Raw genomic sequence first — 17,006 nt, 5'->3', positions numbered from 1 at the left:
TGCTTTTTCCACTGGGGATAGACAGGAGAGCAGTCCTTGCCCTATGCAATGGCTGGTGTAGTACTGCTGCGACCTGTCAGAGAAGGCAGGGGAGGCAATTTCTTGACTTTGTCCCTAGTTCTATCAGGGAGCAAAGCTCTTGTGTGTCACCTGGCTCCTCAGGAACCCCCAGCATCACAGCTACACAAGGCAGAACAGATTGCTCAGCAGGACTTAACAATGGTCCATTACAAGGGCTACCTAGTTTATGCTAACCAATCTGTTCCACATGATCCTGGGATTTTTTTTTTTTTTTGGGGGGGGGCAGCATTGCTCAGGAAAGCTTGTTTCTCTCAGGAACAGAAAAATCTAAATTACTGCCTCTACCTTTTCATCCTAATGTTTACAGGGCTGGAGGACCAAGGCCTCTCCCTTCCAGTGAAGTTACAGCATGAACTAAGGAGGAACACCCTGACTTCCCATTCTACAGCCTTTACCTTGTCCACTTAAGCAGCAGCATGGTGAAACAACCCAAGGCTCCTTCTCAGCTGCTTTTTTTTTTTTTTTTTTAAGAGTTGAAGAACCCTCCCCCTGCCCCACCCCCAACTTCCAGAGCACCAACCGCCAGCCTGAGGAGTGGTTTGTTTGGTAAGGGATTAAATGTAACCCATTCTAGTTTTAAAACCCCCTGCGCTATGTGGTCTGAAGGCAAGAGCTAGGTGGGACTAACAGATATGCACCCCGGGGGCAGCGCCCTCCCTTTTCATTCCTGGAACAGGAAAGCCTTCCAGGGTACATCTGCACAGAAGTTACACTGGGCTCCCTAAGGGTAAGTCTACACCTACCAGGAGATTGACTTCACACATCTGGTAAAGATGCATGAAATCGATCTCTCTGGGGTCAGTAGTCAAGCCCCTGTACTCCTACTCTCATGAGGAGTCAGGGAGGTTGATGGGAGAAACGTTCCCTTTGACTCCTGCAGTGAGGCCATGCCTTGTAGTCCACTGCAGGTATGTCAATTCTACCTATGCAATTGCCAGAGCTAGAACTGCATATCTGCAATTGACTGTAAGGTCTAGTGTACACCAAGCCTTAGGGGCTGTCTCAGGGCAGTGCCGTGGGCTCTGAGGCCCGCACCTGAGCTTGAGCCCAAAAGGACGTTAACAGTCCCAAAGCACAAGTTGTCTGGTGTGGGAATCTAACTGCCCTTCCATAAATGCAGGCAAGCCGCCTGTCCTGGGTCAAACAACTGGCACCAGCACACAGATGCTTTCTACCTGGCCACAATGGTAGTCGATTTCTCCATGCACCTTCAGCTGCCAGTCCCCAGGCTCAAGTTGAAAATGGAGTGGCTGAGCAGCTAACATTGAACAAAATGCCCTGCTGCAGAACGGTTCCCAAGTGCCATGCAGGACCTTAGCTGGTTCCAGATTGGACTGCTTGCTTTTGCTTCCAGCTTCTGCTGCTGCCAGAGACTGAGTAGAGTATCACTATGGGGCCAGGACTGGTAAAAAGTGCATTGGCTCCTCTCTCACAAGAGGTATTTTGAACCACTTGAATTGGAACTCATGAGTCACAGCTTCAGCTTTGTTTGGGCCATGAAGGCAACACCTGTACAGCTTGTCTTAACGTATTCCCCTAGTACCACAAGTAGCTTTTGGAAAGGTGCTAAACCCTCCTTTTTTGGGTTGTTTCACTGTTTTCATTTGCTAAACTGATGTTTGCATTCAAAATAAAGCAACTCCTCCATGCCTTAATTCTGCACTCTGATTGGCAAGACTTTCTTATGGCGCATCTCTCTGGAAAATGTTCATACCCTATGGTCTATCACATTCCCATTCCCAGGAGGGAAGTGAGAGTGGACAGCTGCAGTTCTCTGTTTCTGCATCTGTGGCATTGACCAAGCACAGATAATGTCACCAGGGGAATCTGCTTTGAAAGATGCATACGGAAACTATTCGCTCAGCCTTCTACTAGGATATCGGGCTTTTGTTATAATCCACACTCCTAGTGCACCCTTTGGAAAAAAAATCTCTAGTTAAAGGCAATGAATTAGACAGATTACAATTAGCCCGGGCCACAGACTTTAGGAAATAAATGGTGAGCAGTAAGACTCCGCAGGATGCACAGGTGCACAGACCTGCTGTTCAAACAAGAGTAGGGCCCATGTATAACTCCAAGTTGTACTTCAGCCTCACAAGACCTGCTAGGAGCTGTCATGGAATCTAGTTAATTCAGCTCCTGCATCACTGCACACAAACACCATTCAACCAATCTCTGTGGAAAGTGGGATCAACCCAGCACCTTGAGCACAAGAGATGGTTTAAGTATCGGCGGGGTAGCCGTGTTAGTCTGGATCTGTAACAGCAATGAAGGGTCCTGTGGCACCTTATAGACTAACAGAAAAGTTTTGAGCATGAGCTTTCGTGAGCACAGACTCACTTCATCACCAGCATCTGATGAAGTGAGTCTGTGCTCACGAAAGCTCATGCTCAAAACCTTTCTGTTAGGCTATGAAGGTGCCACAGGACCCTTCGTTGCTGTTAAGAGATGGTTTAGTCCAACTTCGGGTGGGAACCAAGCCATGGTTGAGGGGGACCACACTGTGACATTACAGAACTAGTCAGCCCCACTTTTAGCACAGTTCTACCCGACAAAGTTTGCAGTTGGCATGGCCTAGAAGTACCTTTCAGGATCCACCAGTTGTCTCCATTCATTCCAGTTTAAGGTACAGTGAAATCTCCCAGGAAAGAAGGACAAAAGCTGCTTCTGACAGGTGATGTGAGGAATTCGTTCATTAGCGCAATGTTTAGAGTCCCTTTCAATTTGAAATAAAACACACCACCTTTTTCTCCCCCTTCTGAACTACCTCACTGTACAAACTACTCCCTGAAGTTTTATATTACTTTATTTCAGGGCAAATTTTATATGAAGAGAAACTCAGATAAGGCAGCTCTAGAATGCGCATTTTATTAAAGTAAAAAAAAAAAAAAAGAAAAAAGAAAAAAACTAGACATGGGTAAGGTAGACAAGATTCTTTTTATATTTTGCCTATACAATAATATTCCTTTCTGTTGTTCACTGCGACACTACTATAACAAGTATCTGCTCTAGTCTAATTGAAGTTGTCCAGTTAAATCATTTGAAGATCCTTTAAACAAGTTAACCTTTACCTATTTAGAGTTTCTTCTCAGAAATGTTCATATATTATACAGGATATACAGATTTGGAAACAAGACACTTAAAAACACATGACTATAGCTGCAACACTACCATAGCTGCATTGTAGTGATTAAGTTGTTCAGCCAGCTGTAGACTCTCTATGTACAATTTGTTTTTAATAGTGTTATTTACAACGATGGGCTAAAAGCTACCTGTAATCTAAAAGGTAAAGGCTCTTGTGTTTAAGTATGTGCAGTTTCATAGCCCTGTGAAAACAAAAAATATATACACTGTAAACAGCACAGAGCATGAAAATTCCCTCCCTCCCCCCGCCCCAAGAGTATTCTCTCGCAGGAAAGTGTATGTGCACTAGTATTCCTCTTCTGCATCTGTTCCGCCTCTGGTTTTCTTGTGCAGAGTGCGATTAAAGCTGTGGCAGGCAGGGACCCAATGATTGTCATGAAGACCTAATTTACATCCAGGGATGCCTTTCTGAGACTTGTGACAGCACATCCAATACCCTGGGCCGTACGGCAACGCCTGGCAGTAGGGTTTGGGGTGCCACCGGCACAAGGACACATCCCCTTTCACATACTTCTTCTTGCACTGTTTGCAAGGATCCTCTTTGTAGCGTGGATCCCGGACCCAGCGGGAATCGGCCGGCCGGATGTTGTAGTATTCAATGATAAATTTGAAGTAACAACAAGTGCATTTAAGAGCGACCAGACTCCTCGTGGGGAGCAACCTGAAGATCTTAACCATGATGTGGTGGGGTAAGAAGGCCATGTACTGCTGAGGCTCCAAAAGCTGCTGAATTTTAAACCTAGTCTCCAGAAAGTCATGAGATACCTGTCTTTTCAAACAAGAAGTGTCAAGTACCTGCAAAGCACTTTCCATGGGGGATACTGAAAGGGCAAATGGCTCTATGGAAACACAGTTTCTCTCACACACTTTGACAACATCAGCAGCATCATCAGGTTGGCCCACTGCTCCTGGCTTTTCTTTAGTACTTTCCCCTAATGCTATGTGCTCTTGCTTGGCATGGTGACCAGAGCGCAGAAAGAACAGCCTCCCTGGAAGTGCATCTTCACCAAAGCTTAAATTCAAAGGCTGCTCCTTCCTACACCCCTTCTCTGTCTTGGTGACCGATATACTGACACACAAAGACTCTCTCCTCGCTGGATGTGAATTCAGATTAGGAACAGACACAGGCTCACCCGATGAGCAATCAACAGTCACATTCTTGCTCTGCATGGCACCCGACAGCCCAACAGCTGCTGGACATGTGGAAGGGACACACCTCAGAGATTCCACGATCATTTCAGAATCACCTCTGCGGCTGGGTCTTGCCGAGGCTTCTTGATCACACTTGGCACCGACATTCCCCCTGTGGATGTTGACAGCTGCTACTGCTGCCAAGGATTGCTGAGCAGAACCAGCTCCTGCCCATAATTCATCAGCAACTGAAGAGCCGTGGTTAGTTCTCTGTCCATCATCATCCACTGTAATGGGATCTTCTGAACTTAACTCCCGGCCAAGGACTCTGGACGATCCCTTCCCACCATCACTCTCGGCCTGCGCACCACTGGCCAGTAACATCCGCCCGATGTTTCTCCGAAAGCTGTTGTTCCGGGAGAGGCTCCCTGCTTCCCGCTCGCTCTGGCGCTTCAAGCACTCAGATTCGAGCTTTGCAACCATGTCCAGCACACGCACAGCCTCATTCTGCTGCTCCCCAGTCCCTTTCTCCGAATGCACCTCGCAGTCCCCGGGAGCTAAGAAAGGGTCTGAAGCAGGAAGTGAACCTTTGGGTGGCCCACTCAGCCTCATAGCAGAAGCATTTGTGCAGTTTTTGGAACAGTCGGCCAGCAAAGCGCTTGCTCTGTGCTCTAGAAAAGCTACCATCTCGATTACCGATAAAGATCGCCCTGGGAATATCCCTTCACAATTGTCATTAACGTAATGTACAGAACAGTGCTCAATGCCACATGCAAAAGGCTCAGGCTGGGCACACCTCCTGTTTGCCTCTCTCATCCTTTCCAACTGAATCTTTGCTTTTAGAAGATCCATGGATTTCTTCCTTCGTTTAGCTACTCTTCCACCTATATCCCAGGTGCTTTTAAGTTTCATTGAGCCCATCCTATTGTTGTTGCACTGTTGGGCTGCAAAGAAGGCAATCTTTTCCTTGGTATTTCCAGGTTTCACAACAGCCCAGATATCTAGTGGTCCCTCCCCCTCATCCCTCTGGTGGATTGTCATGGATGGGGCAGTCTTCTTCTTCTCAACACTTGAGCCTTCTGCTGGAACTTTCCCACTCATATTGCACATAGTATTAGGGTAAATAATTCCCAAAGGCTTTCGAGGTGGAGTCACAACTGGGGACGAAGGTAAAATGCTCCGTTTGGTGCAGTTGTCTGCATGTTTTTCCTCCTGTGCTGACCTTTGATGGTTCCTGTTCAGGCTTCTCAGGGGATCCTGGCTTGTATCTAGAGATCGCTCTTTCTTCTGTAACTTGAAGTATGGCTTTAAGTGCATGCCAGAAGCCCTAGAAAACAATAATAAAAGAATTTTTATTGTACCAGCTGTACAGGGCTCACTCCCCCCTAAAAGTGAGTCTCAAAATAAGGCCCACCATATAGGTAGGATGGATTGATTTAAATCAAGGCAATTTAAATAACTGATTTAGATCACAAAAAAAAAAAAAAACAGATTTAAATAAAGGTTCCCACTGACACTTCACATATTTCATCAAACACTGGTGAAAATCTGATCATTAAAACGAGTTAATTTACAGCTCAGAACAGCATCTTACATCATCTCAGGGGACACACTTTTGTGTAATATTTGTAGCAAACTTGATTTTTATCCAGTTAGGAAATAGTACACACTATTTAGTACCCGTGTCAAGCTGCAGATGCAGCAGCAGTGTAGTAGGAATGGTAAGAATTCAATTGTACACACAAACACAATAGCACTCACTGCGGTGGTCTCCTGAGTTGCTGGCTGTCCTTAAACTCTTTTTTAAATTTTCAGATTTTATTAACCCTAACACACAAGCCCTCGAACACTAAGGCTACGTCTACAGGGCAACCTAAAATCAAAATAGATACGCAATTTGCACGTCTACAACTAACTCATCTTCCCCAACCCCACTGTCATTTTGATGCAGATCTGATTCCAAGTGATCAAAAGAAGGTAAGGCTGATCCTGCTCAGCGTGCACTTAATTTTGGAGTAAGCCCTATTGAAAACAAGCAGAGGATGGGGTTCCTTTGGGAAAGCTGAGTTACGATGAAGTAAAATAGGGCACTTTTCCATGGTAACGGGTTTAAATTTGTACATTGCAAAGCCCGTTTTGAAACTAGGATGAACACTTCCCATTTAAATGGAAATTAAATGTCTTCCAATACATTGTGATAGTTTGCAACAAATGACCAAAACCACTGATCGTCTCCACCTTGGCCTTTCGGAGATTTTTTCAGAGTAGAAAGGCATCTCCGAGCTCCAGCATGGTTGTGCTGTGAATCACAGATCAAATGTGCCCAGTCAAGAGACAAGAGGTTTTTCTAACCATCAGCCTACTGAATCCAACCTAGGACCAACAGAGTAGCTGAGCTCTTTGCTTCTCTCAAGTCGCAACAGAGACTTTGTAGGATGCTCTTATTTACACCTGAGCCATTCCATGTTAATTTGTCAGCTCAGTCAATGGTCGGAACCTTGTACCTCTGAGGAGACTGACCAACAAGCATCACATTCAGCAGAGAGTGTATGCTAGAAGCTCAGGCTTCCTAGCTCCAATTGCCAGCATAAACTGAATTAGTCACTGCAACAGTTGTCATGAGTCACTGCAACAGATGTCCAAAATGAGGAAGCTCCTTAAACACTGCAGGGAAGGTGGCTTTGCTCTTGCTTTTCCTTTGCAGTTTTGCTCACCACCTTGACCCAAGTGGCAGAGGAGGAAGGGGACGTGGTGCCCACCAAACCAGAAGTCTATGCTGCGTACCAATGCACCCACACTGGGAACTGACGGACAGGAGGGCTTGATGGGTAGCTTGTCCACCTTCCCAGAAGATACAGAAGCTAGAGATCTCATTGGATCCTTCACTGTTTTGAGCAAGTCAAGTAGCAGAAACAGCCAACAGACACCTTCCCAGTCCATCCCCTGGCTCCCAGCCTGGGTGTGCACATCAGTTTCTGGTCACGTGCAGATAGTGCCATAGTTACCCATGTGCTTGCCACCAACAGACTGGATTAGTGCAGTAGGCTTCACCGGATGCTACACCAAGGCCATGCGGAAGCTCCAGTTCATATAGAATGTGGCTGCCACGTCTCTTTCAGGAGCAATTCAAGGTGTTCCTTTGGACTCCCCTACTGGGTCTAAACCACCTCTTTCTCAGCAGCCCAACAGCTGTGACCATGCTGCTTTGTTTTCCGTCCAGGCTGGTTTCTGAAATACCCTGCACTACGATCAGTGAGACCATGATGGGCAGAGCCATAGGATGGTTTGGAACAGCCACTTCAACTGCCCTATGGATAGATCTCATGGCAGCCCGGGGCAGCAGCAGCAGAAGCTGGCCCTCTCCTACACTCACTGGGGCAGTGGGAAACAGAGCATTCAGGGTACAATGGGCTGGGCAAGGGCGACAGGGCAGGCTACTGGGGCCATTCCAGTTCCCACAGCTCCCCGCTGCTGCCACGTTCCAGGCCCCCTGTAGTTCCCCCAGCTCTTGTTGGTCATAGGAGGGGTTTTGGCAAGGGGGCAGGAAGGGATGGGGCTGGGCAGGAGTTTGGGGCTGGTTGCAGCATGCAGCTGGGGGTGGCCAGAGGGTTGCCCAAAGGTAGCTCTGATAAGTACCAGACCTCTGGAATAAAGCAACACTTAGGCCAATCTTTCCATCACCCAACTTTCTGACCAGTTGCTTCCTCTCACGCTGCCCTGAGAAGCGAATCAGGGTGAGGTCACTAAAAGTCTCAGAAGAGGGACCACCGCGACAAATGCAGGCTGCTGCGTGCAGCAAATGGTGCTTGTGATACTGTAGGTGGCGCTCTTTCCTTTTCATGGTGGAACTCCACTGCACTCTGTAGTGCTGCCTTTCCCGCTAGACATAAAGGAACTTCTGGCCTCTTGGCACTGCAGGTCCCATGGAGAGAGACAACTGCCCTGCAATTACACACAGATTTTTCCCTTTCGGAGTCCAGTAATTTGGAAGCAGAAAGTAAAATTCTCTGATGGAATTTGTCGTACCAGGAAATTTGTAGTATACAGAGCCTCAGCTCTCCTTTTTCACTTATTTTCTGACACGCACAAAGCAGGGCAACCAAGAAAACATCCCTCATTAAGGAAGCTGCTGCTGAAAGTAAACTAAGGGATTAAATTAATGAAACAGGACTAAACTAATTACTCCAACATGCTTAGCCAGCAGAGCTGCTTCAGTTCCTCAAAGCTATTTCTGGGTTATGGCAAGGGAAAGAGTAAACTCACAGAATAGTTATTATGCATTCTTCACTCCTTAGTTCCTACATTTCCTCCAGTTTTTTGGTTACTGTTAGGCTTGGTACTGAAGGCTGAATACTACTGCAGGCTGAACAAATTATATCCTGTAGAAGAAAGTTAATTTAGTTAAGTGTTTTTGCCAGAATAATTGCCTCATTTGAATTTGGAGTTCAATTACACTGTTCTCTCTATCTGGAATAACTGAAAACCCTAATAGCTTTGGACAGCACTAATTCCACTGACCAACAGGCTGGTGGTGCCCTCCATGTGTCCAAATTTTCAATCACTGGGGAGACAGCCAGTTTCATTTTTAAGAAATTCTTCTAACAGATTGTACAGCTGAATTTCTTGGGGAAAACAGTTCTCATCCACGGCAATGTGAAGATTAGCAAAGGCAGAGCTGTTTTCCAGATGACCCACCCATCTTCCCCATTTCCAGAATACCAGCACAGGCTCTAATTCTAGAAGCTGTACAAGAACAAGAGTCTTCTGATTAGAATTTGCTTGTAATATGAACCATAACCTAGGTCCCCCAACTTCCTATTTTCCACAACACTTCAGTGCTACTCACTAGGTACTGTGGCAGCCGCAGGATGGGTTTTTAACGAGTTAGATACAAGTGTGATTCATAAGAGCTGGGTCTGGCTCTACTATACATTGTAGGGTGTTTCTGATTTTTTTTGTACAGATAATCACAATATATAAGTTACCAGGGTGGGAACTGGAAGCTTTGGCACCTAGTTAATGGACAGGTAGGACTTTGGGGCCACAGTGCAATAATAATTAGCTACACGGTTATTTAAATTATTATTCCACCTTGAAGCCACTGAGATAAAGGGGAGCTCACACATCTCTAAGGGTGAATCTTTCCTAGGAAAAGAGGTGTCGACACGTGTTAAAACTACAAACTGTCTCCTCACTAGAACTTCACCAAGTTAGGGCAGGTGTATATTACAGCAGCATTGAGGTAGGCAATTCCAGCTCTGTTAATGCCATAGCTGCATTCGACATCTCTTAATTCAGACTTCTCCATCATCTCCACTAAGGGAGGCCAATGGAAGCATTGCCTTCTCTTACTCTTAAGGAGGGGCAGGAGTACCAGCGCAGAGGTGGGCATCCTGTAACTTCAATTTAGCATAGCCCTACCAGACACGCTAAATCAAACTCCGAAAGATCAGCTGCGGCAGGATTGAGCCTCCTGTATTGAAGACATACCCTTACCATGCATTAAATAGTACCAGAGAGGGAGCCGTGTTAGTCTGCATCCTAGCAAAACAAACAAGCAGCTATGTAGCACTTTAAAGACTAACAAAATAATTTATTAGGTGGGGCAGACCCATCTGAAGAAGTGGGTCTGTCCCATGAAAGCTCATCACCTAGTAAATTATTTTATTCGTCTTTAAAGTGCTACATGACTGCTTTTTTGTTTTTTTACCATGTGTTAGTTAACATACCTTTATTCCTAGTGAAGACAAGGCCTAAGAAAAGCTACTGTTTCAAGCTACTGCAGATTCATGTAGGTGTTACTACATTAGTTCATATTTCAAAGGTTATCTTCATAATGACAAAGATTCAGAAACCAAAGAAATTGTTTTCCATGAAAGGTTAGCTACAAATCTGGAGTACGGATCATTAAAAGCTCTCAATCTAAACTACTTTTCTGCTCTCTGGGCCTGGCTGTCCAGTCGGACTACATAACCCATAATGAACCATGACCAAGGACTCTTACGATTCAAGAGAGGTGGCCATAGTACATGATTGTAGATTTAATCTGGCCTACTGAGAAGAACAGCAAGACCGTGCAGCACCACAGCAGCTGAATAGCAAACATTTCACTAGACAAATTTCTGCCCGAACACCAAAATTTTCCACAAAAAATGTCTTTGACAGCTCTAGTCTAACTCTAGCAGCAAGGTCCAGGGCCAGGCTGTTGTAGAAAAAAAAGACAGAATCTAAGGCTGTCTCTACATTAGCCCCAAACTTCAAAATAGCCATGCAAATGGCCATTTCGAAGGTTAATAATGAAGCACTGAAATACATATTCACCACCTCATTAGCACGCGGGCGGCCGCAGTACTTCGAAATTGCTGCAGCTCACAGCCATGCGGCTCGTCCAGTCAGGGGTCCTTTTCAAAAGGACCCCACCAACCTTGAAATCCCCCTATTCCTACGAGCAGATACAAATAAGGGGATTTCGAAGTTGGTGGGGTCCTTTAGAAAAAGACCCCCATCTAGACGAGCCGCACAGCGGCGAGCCGCAGCAATTTCAAAGTGCTGTGGCCATCCGCATGCTAAAGAAGTGCTGAATATATATTTCAGTGCTTCATTAGTAATCTTCGAAATGGTCATTTGCACGGCCACTGTGAAGTTTTGGGCTAATGTAGACATAGCCTAAATGAACTGCTTGGGCCAAATGCCAAACATTACCTTCGACAAGTCACTGCCCCTTCCAGTCCCTCAGTTTCCCCATCTGCAAAATGGGGGTAATGATCCTGGGCTCCTTTGTAAAGCATTTGGAGATCTACAGATGAAGAATGCAGTGTAAGAGCTAGTTATTACTGAAATACATTCTGGCTCTGGTCAACCACGTGTAATCTGTAGAACTCCCCAAAAATCATTTGGCCCAGATTCTATTCCCTGAACACTGGGTACAGCAGCCTAAACGATGCCTACAGGGCACTTCAAAGAAACCCATTGCTATGGCATTTCTGGGAGGCGTAAAGTCAGCATATCTGGCTCTGTATCACCCATGACCCATCTGCCAGTGTATGGAGAGTGATCTGGGGTGGGAGCACCTGTGAGCTGGGTCCTGGGTGGTATACAGCCTAGACCACGGTGGTGGGGGCCCCTTCACAGCCAAGCACAGCTGGAGCAGCACCATCATGGCACTTCAAAGGGGCCCAGAGCTCTGGCTGCAGGTGCTGCCAAAGCAGCAGCAGCTGGAGCTCCAGGCCTCTTTGAAACTAAAGGCCCAGGACAACTGCCCCCATGGGTGGGCCTGTGAGTATAACATTTATTCCACACGCGGATGGAAATTATTAGTGGGAACTCTGGGTGGGAGCAGGCACAGCTGGATACAATGCAATCTTACTGATAATACAGAGAGATCCGCCCCTGGGGAGTCAGCGGGAGTTTTGCCCAGGTTAGAGCGCAAGATTTGGCTGCAGGTCAGTGCAGTGATGGAGAACCCGCCCCCCTGCACCAAAGGAGGAAAGATATTACACAGAAGTTATGTTTCACACGCACACAGGTACGAGATGCTGAAAGGTGGCTATTGCCCGAGTCAGGAAGGTTACAAGATTTCAACAGCTTTAAAAAGGAGAAATATATTTATATCCTTAGCTTGATTTCTGCACTGCATCTTGTAATTTACACTTCTTTACTGTAGCAATATGAGTTGCTCTCAGTCTTGACAGCACTTGGGAAAATCACAACAGTGATGCTCTCAAATGCCTCGTAACCAGTAATGTTTGAAAAAAATGGGCACACCTGAATGTGGTATGAAAAACAGGTGTCCGCTTAGAGCAAAATTTAACTTTGTACTAATCTAATTATTTTCTCTCTAGCAGCAGACCACCCTACTGATTCCTGGTATTTCTGCAGGTGTTTTTAAGCTCGCTGTATATTTCAAATCCTACTATACAGCAAACCCGTCTCCAATTATGTTTTTATTTTGAAGCCATATCCCCATAAAGTTACAGCTGTTGTTACCAAAACAAAACAAAACAAAACAAACAAAAAAGCACAAAGGTTTCTCTGAGGACACCAAAGCTGCAGTAATGACACTGAAGCTGCTGTTAGAATTTAAAAAAAAAAAAAAAACATATAAAATAAAATAAAATAAAATAAAATATTAAGGAACAACAGTGCTCCACTGAACTACTCTTCCTATTTTGCTTAAACGCAAAGATTCTTCAAAGCAAGAGTCTGACTGGCCCGCAAAGCAGGAAGTTATGGAGTTGGCCTACATGTGGTAGCTGCCTCCGTTTGTACCGTTTGACTTGAAGGAACGTAGAGGCTGTGAAATTCAGAGGTTCCCTGTGGAGGCCAGCTCGGCAGGAAGCCTTCATCATAATGATCTTCCCATCTAAGGCACACTGTCACAGCCAATCCATCTTTGTTCACAGGCTAGGCTCCCGCAGCCGCTTTGCTCGCCCCACACAGTGTTTCCCCGTCTCTGTGCCACCTAGAAACTGGGGAGACAAAAAAAGAGATAAACAAGTGATCCCGTTAGAACACAGCCTAGTCAGGGCAGGGACCCTGTCTACAGTCACCGGAGGAACAGGACTCCATACAATGGCAATATGATCCTCTTCTGGGTCTCTGGGCACTCCCAGGACATCATCACCACCACCAATCATCTGTGTGCTTGAAAAGCTCATCAGCTGTATCGACACAGTTTGACTCTGCCACCCACTGCAACAACTTAGCATGTTCTACGTCTTCCAAAGCCTTTGCAAACAATCCACACACTCAGTTACACTTTCTGCCTAATGATACAGCACAGAGGGACAGGTTTCAGGGCTGAAATTAAACGGTTGAAGCAATAAAATCGTTCAGAGTGCCAGAAAATGAGGCTAGCCTTCCAAGTGGAGTGACACAATGGATTTCAAAAAGCACAAACACATCCTGCCACGCTGCCTCAGAACTTCGAGGAAATTGTCCTCTGAGAACACCACATGCCGATAAGGCAACAGATTAGCCAAAACAAAGCTGCTTTGGAGTACTACCAAATCTGAACTAGGTTGTTCTTTTCCTTCCTTGTCCTTGCCACAGACACTTTTAGCAGGGCACTAATATTTTGACAGTCACAACAGCCACCTTCAAAATTGAAAACTAAAAGGAAAATATGAACCAGCACACGAGACCTGGAAAAACTCAGGCACTAAAATGTGAGCTGCCAACAGCTTGTTCTACAGCGCATTGTTTGCTTCCTCTCTAGAGGACAATGTGCACTGACGCCATAGAGAAGGAATGCCATTTTTCCAAGCTAACTGTAACTCTGTGACCCAGAAGATTTACCATTTGTTGTAGCTGGTTGGTCTGTCCATGCCAACTCATCCTATTACCCCTTTCTTACAATCAAATCCTGGTAGCATAGACAAGCAGAATCTCCCTGCAGGAGGAGGAACTTGCTGAAGCCAAGTGTTTACTGAAAATCGGAAATTCTGCAGCCAGGGAGCCTTGCACAATCTGTTAGCAGGTGTCTGCTCACCAAAAAGAGAGCCTTGGGGATCAAAAAGCAATTCTCTTCATAGGTCTATGAATGGCTCCACTAATCAATAGTTTGCCCATGCTGATTATAGCTCAGGGAGTCCTCCCACAGCCTCACACCAGGGCACTCCTTGAGGAGGGAATCTGACCGTGAGCCCTTGAAAAACAAGTTAAGGGCAACTTTCCTGCAAAGAGAAAGTAAGCTGGTTTGCATTTAGACGCAAGTCTACAGTGGCGATGAAGAGTGGCAGCTGTTTCACATACCCTTTGCAGGTGAGAAGGCAGGTCAAAAAACTGCCCATATATGTCTAAGCAGAAGGATTAATAATAATAAAACACCCCATTTTTTAAAAGTTATCATGTAATCCTACAGTGTTCACAGGGGGGAAAAAAAGCATCGCTGACTAGTCCCAGCACACACAAATTTTCTGACAAAATGAAGAACAAAAAGCATGTTAGAAGGATAGAGCCGGCAGGGGAACAGAGTCGAATTAGAGACTTTGGGACAATCTATGGAACACAGAACAAGAGTTTAGGATGCTTTGAACTCTTACCACAAGAATTAAAGCTTCCTAGAACTCATGTTCATTAGCACAGCCACAGTGTCGCCTGTAAGCTGAGCTCATGGGCGGCCACCCAGAAGAGATTCAAATGCCACCCAGCGGATTAGCAGAGCATCCACAGCCGGCACCATGTTTTTCTATTGGTGGTGCTCATCCACACATGCCTCAGTGCACTTAAAATTTATTCTGTGCTTGGAAAAAAAAACAGCCAGAACGCTGATCACAATTTAATGCATGTGACAAAGACCTTTCAGCAAAGGTAAAGTTGCTGCACAAAATATCAGTACTTTAAGTCACTCCTAACAAGTGATGTTTAAAAAACATAATTGCCTGCCATGATAAATACATATGCAAACATAAGGAACAGGTGAGTTGCTATCAGGCTTTTACACCAGGCATTTTAACAGGGATTTAAATCAAAAGTTGCGTAAAGATCTTTACTTATATTTTGCCCCACCAGCGCCCATCCTGATTTTCCACCCAGGCTTTGGCCTTGCTTCCCTTTCGGGGCTCGTCCGCACTGGGATTTCAGGCCCATTGGGAGCTGTTACATGGACATGCTTGAGGTATTGTATTGGTGCCCGCACAATGGTGACATAGTTAGACATGGGTTAGAGTGACATAGTGTAAACCTTATCTGTGAGCAATGGTCATGTTATTTAAGTGCACTGTGCTCGGGTAACTCCAACAAAAACATCCTACATGCTTCCAAACACATTAACATTTGTAAATCTCAGGCACAGAGATCCTCCCCAAATGCCTTCTGTGCCATGCCCGCTGGCACAAAGTCACACAAACAAACCGGCTCACCCTACCTGATAGCAAGTGTAGCCACCCTGAGCAACACAAACTCCAGGGCCAATGTCAAGAGCTCATTCGGAATACTGCAGGAAGGAGGAAAAAACTTAACTGCGCCCACAAGTGTGCTACAATAATCAAGGGCGAGTTCACCTGGTCTTTTGGAGCAGGCTGAGAGTGGAGGGTGTATGCTGAAGCAGGGAAAGAGCACTGGGGGAGGACCAGAAAAATCTCAGCTGAGACACTTGGCATCAGAAATTCACTGGAGAAAACTGTTACCATCTATTACCCTCTGGACAGCCGTTGTACCCAAGGTAAGCCAGTTAGGATTATACTATCTGGCATGCGATCACAATCCCGCACAGCATTCCTTGTGAGCTGGGGGCTTGTGCGGCTATTCAAGAGAGATGCAAATGCTGCCCAGCTGATTGGCACACTATTTCTACTGGTGATGAACATCTGCACCTGCCTTGGTGCACATAAAAATTTATTCTGCACTTGGACGGAAAAGATTACAGAGAACATCGATCCCACACATAATCCCATAGTAAGGGGATTAGTCCCCCACTAGCAGCTGGTGCACACAAAGGGGTTCATTAGACCCACTCCTTCAGCTGAAGCTGTTGAGGTTTATGTTTAGATCCAGACATCCAGGATTCGGTTCCTAAGACAGGCACAGAAAGTTTCGCCACAACTCCGTCACTGCGACAGACTGCCACTCTGGAAAAGGTATTCCCCAAAGGGCGGTGTGCCTGTTCTCACCCTCAACTATTTGTTTTGATAATGAAGACAGATTCCCAAACTGAGGGGGTGTGAAGAAATTCCAGGGTGGGCGCGAGGCGACCCAGCCCACCCAATTAATCCCCCTCACCTCAAGACAGAGCCCATGCTGGCATTACCTCCTGCACAAATGGAGATGGCACTGGCTTCCTGCAGCATGGAGTGGGGAAGCCCTGCAGCTGCACACCAGAGCCGGCGTCTCAGCAAGCGCGTGTGCTGCGTCCCCTCCCCAAACAGCCACTGCATTTCCTGAAAAGCTGGGTCTGGTTGCCCACCAGCAACTTCCTTCTACCTGCTGCCTTCATGCATGGAGGAGTGTGGGGGAGTAGAAGTCCTGGGTCTGTTCCTGCTCCAACTGCTCAGGCAGCACATGGCTGCCATGGGGAGTGAGGAGCAGGGCGTGCACTACCTGAGCAGTTGGAGCTGGTGCAGACCTGGGACTCCCGGCTGCCCCCCAAGCAGGAAGGCAACAGGCAGAAGGAAGTCACCGGTAAGCAGCAAACCCAGATTTCAGGAAATGTACCAGCTGTTTGGGGAGAGGGAGCAGCACATGCACTTCCTGAGACCCCAAACGGGGCATGCAGCTGCGGGACCCCCAGGTATCAACCAAGCTGTTCCCTCCCCTCACCCAGACCCCCACAAGTACAGGTTCCCTGCCCCTCCCATAAATAAAGACACTGCTGGAACATTTGTGTTGTGACATATTTTATTTAAAAATGAAGTCTGGCCAACAAGCCCCCAAGTCAGGGCCAATCCCCTATCTGGCCACAGCATCATAACACCCCTGCATCCCCACAAACACCTCAATCCTGAGCCTATCATACACCAGAACTCCCTGTTCTGAGCCTCTTACATCCCATCTTCTGCCACAACACTACTGCACAATCCACACACTGCAAATCTGTGTCCTGAGCGCATCATACTGCGAACCCCGCTGCCCTGCGTCCCTCATACACTCCAGCCTGAACTCCTGCACCCTCACATCCACAAGCCTGTGGTTCGCTCAGCACCTCAACACTC

General features: G+C 46.4%; 1 protein-coding gene across 10 annotated transcripts in view; it reads right to left on the bottom strand.

Moving 5' to 3' along the window:
- Nucleotides 1–2,926: 2,926 nt before the first annotated feature.
- Nucleotides 2,927–17,006, bottom strand: part of FBXO34 (F-box protein 34) — a 63,264-nt gene continuing 49,184 nt past the window's right edge. For 6 of the 10 annotated variants that reach the window (XM_074998655.1, XM_074998656.1, XM_074998660.1 and 3 more), the window contains 2 exons: nucleotides 12,625–12,824; nucleotides 2,927–5,683 (listed from right to left, as the gene is read on the bottom strand). In XM_074998655.1, coding sequence (XP_074854756.1) covers nucleotides 3,511–5,683; nucleotides 12,625–12,704 — 2,253 coding nt within the window. In that variant the 5' untranslated portion in view covers nucleotides 12,705–12,824 and the 3' untranslated portion in view covers nucleotides 2,927–3,510. Of the gene's footprint in view, nucleotides 5,684–8,619; nucleotides 8,736–12,599; nucleotides 12,825–12,926; nucleotides 13,712–17,006 lie in introns of those variants that run through there. The other 4 variants (XM_074998653.1, XM_074998650.1, XM_074998652.1 and 1 more) reach the window with 4 other exon arrangements.

Source organism: Carettochelys insculpta, chromosome 6, assembly GCF_033958435.1.
Source record: "Carettochelys insculpta isolate YL-2023 chromosome 6, ASM3395843v1, whole genome shotgun sequence".
In the NCBI taxonomy this organism is placed as follows: Eukaryota; Metazoa; Chordata; order Testudines; family Carettochelyidae; genus Carettochelys; species Carettochelys insculpta.
Note: the sequence above shows the minus strand (reverse complement) of the source record. Positions and strands in the feature narration are given on the sequence as shown.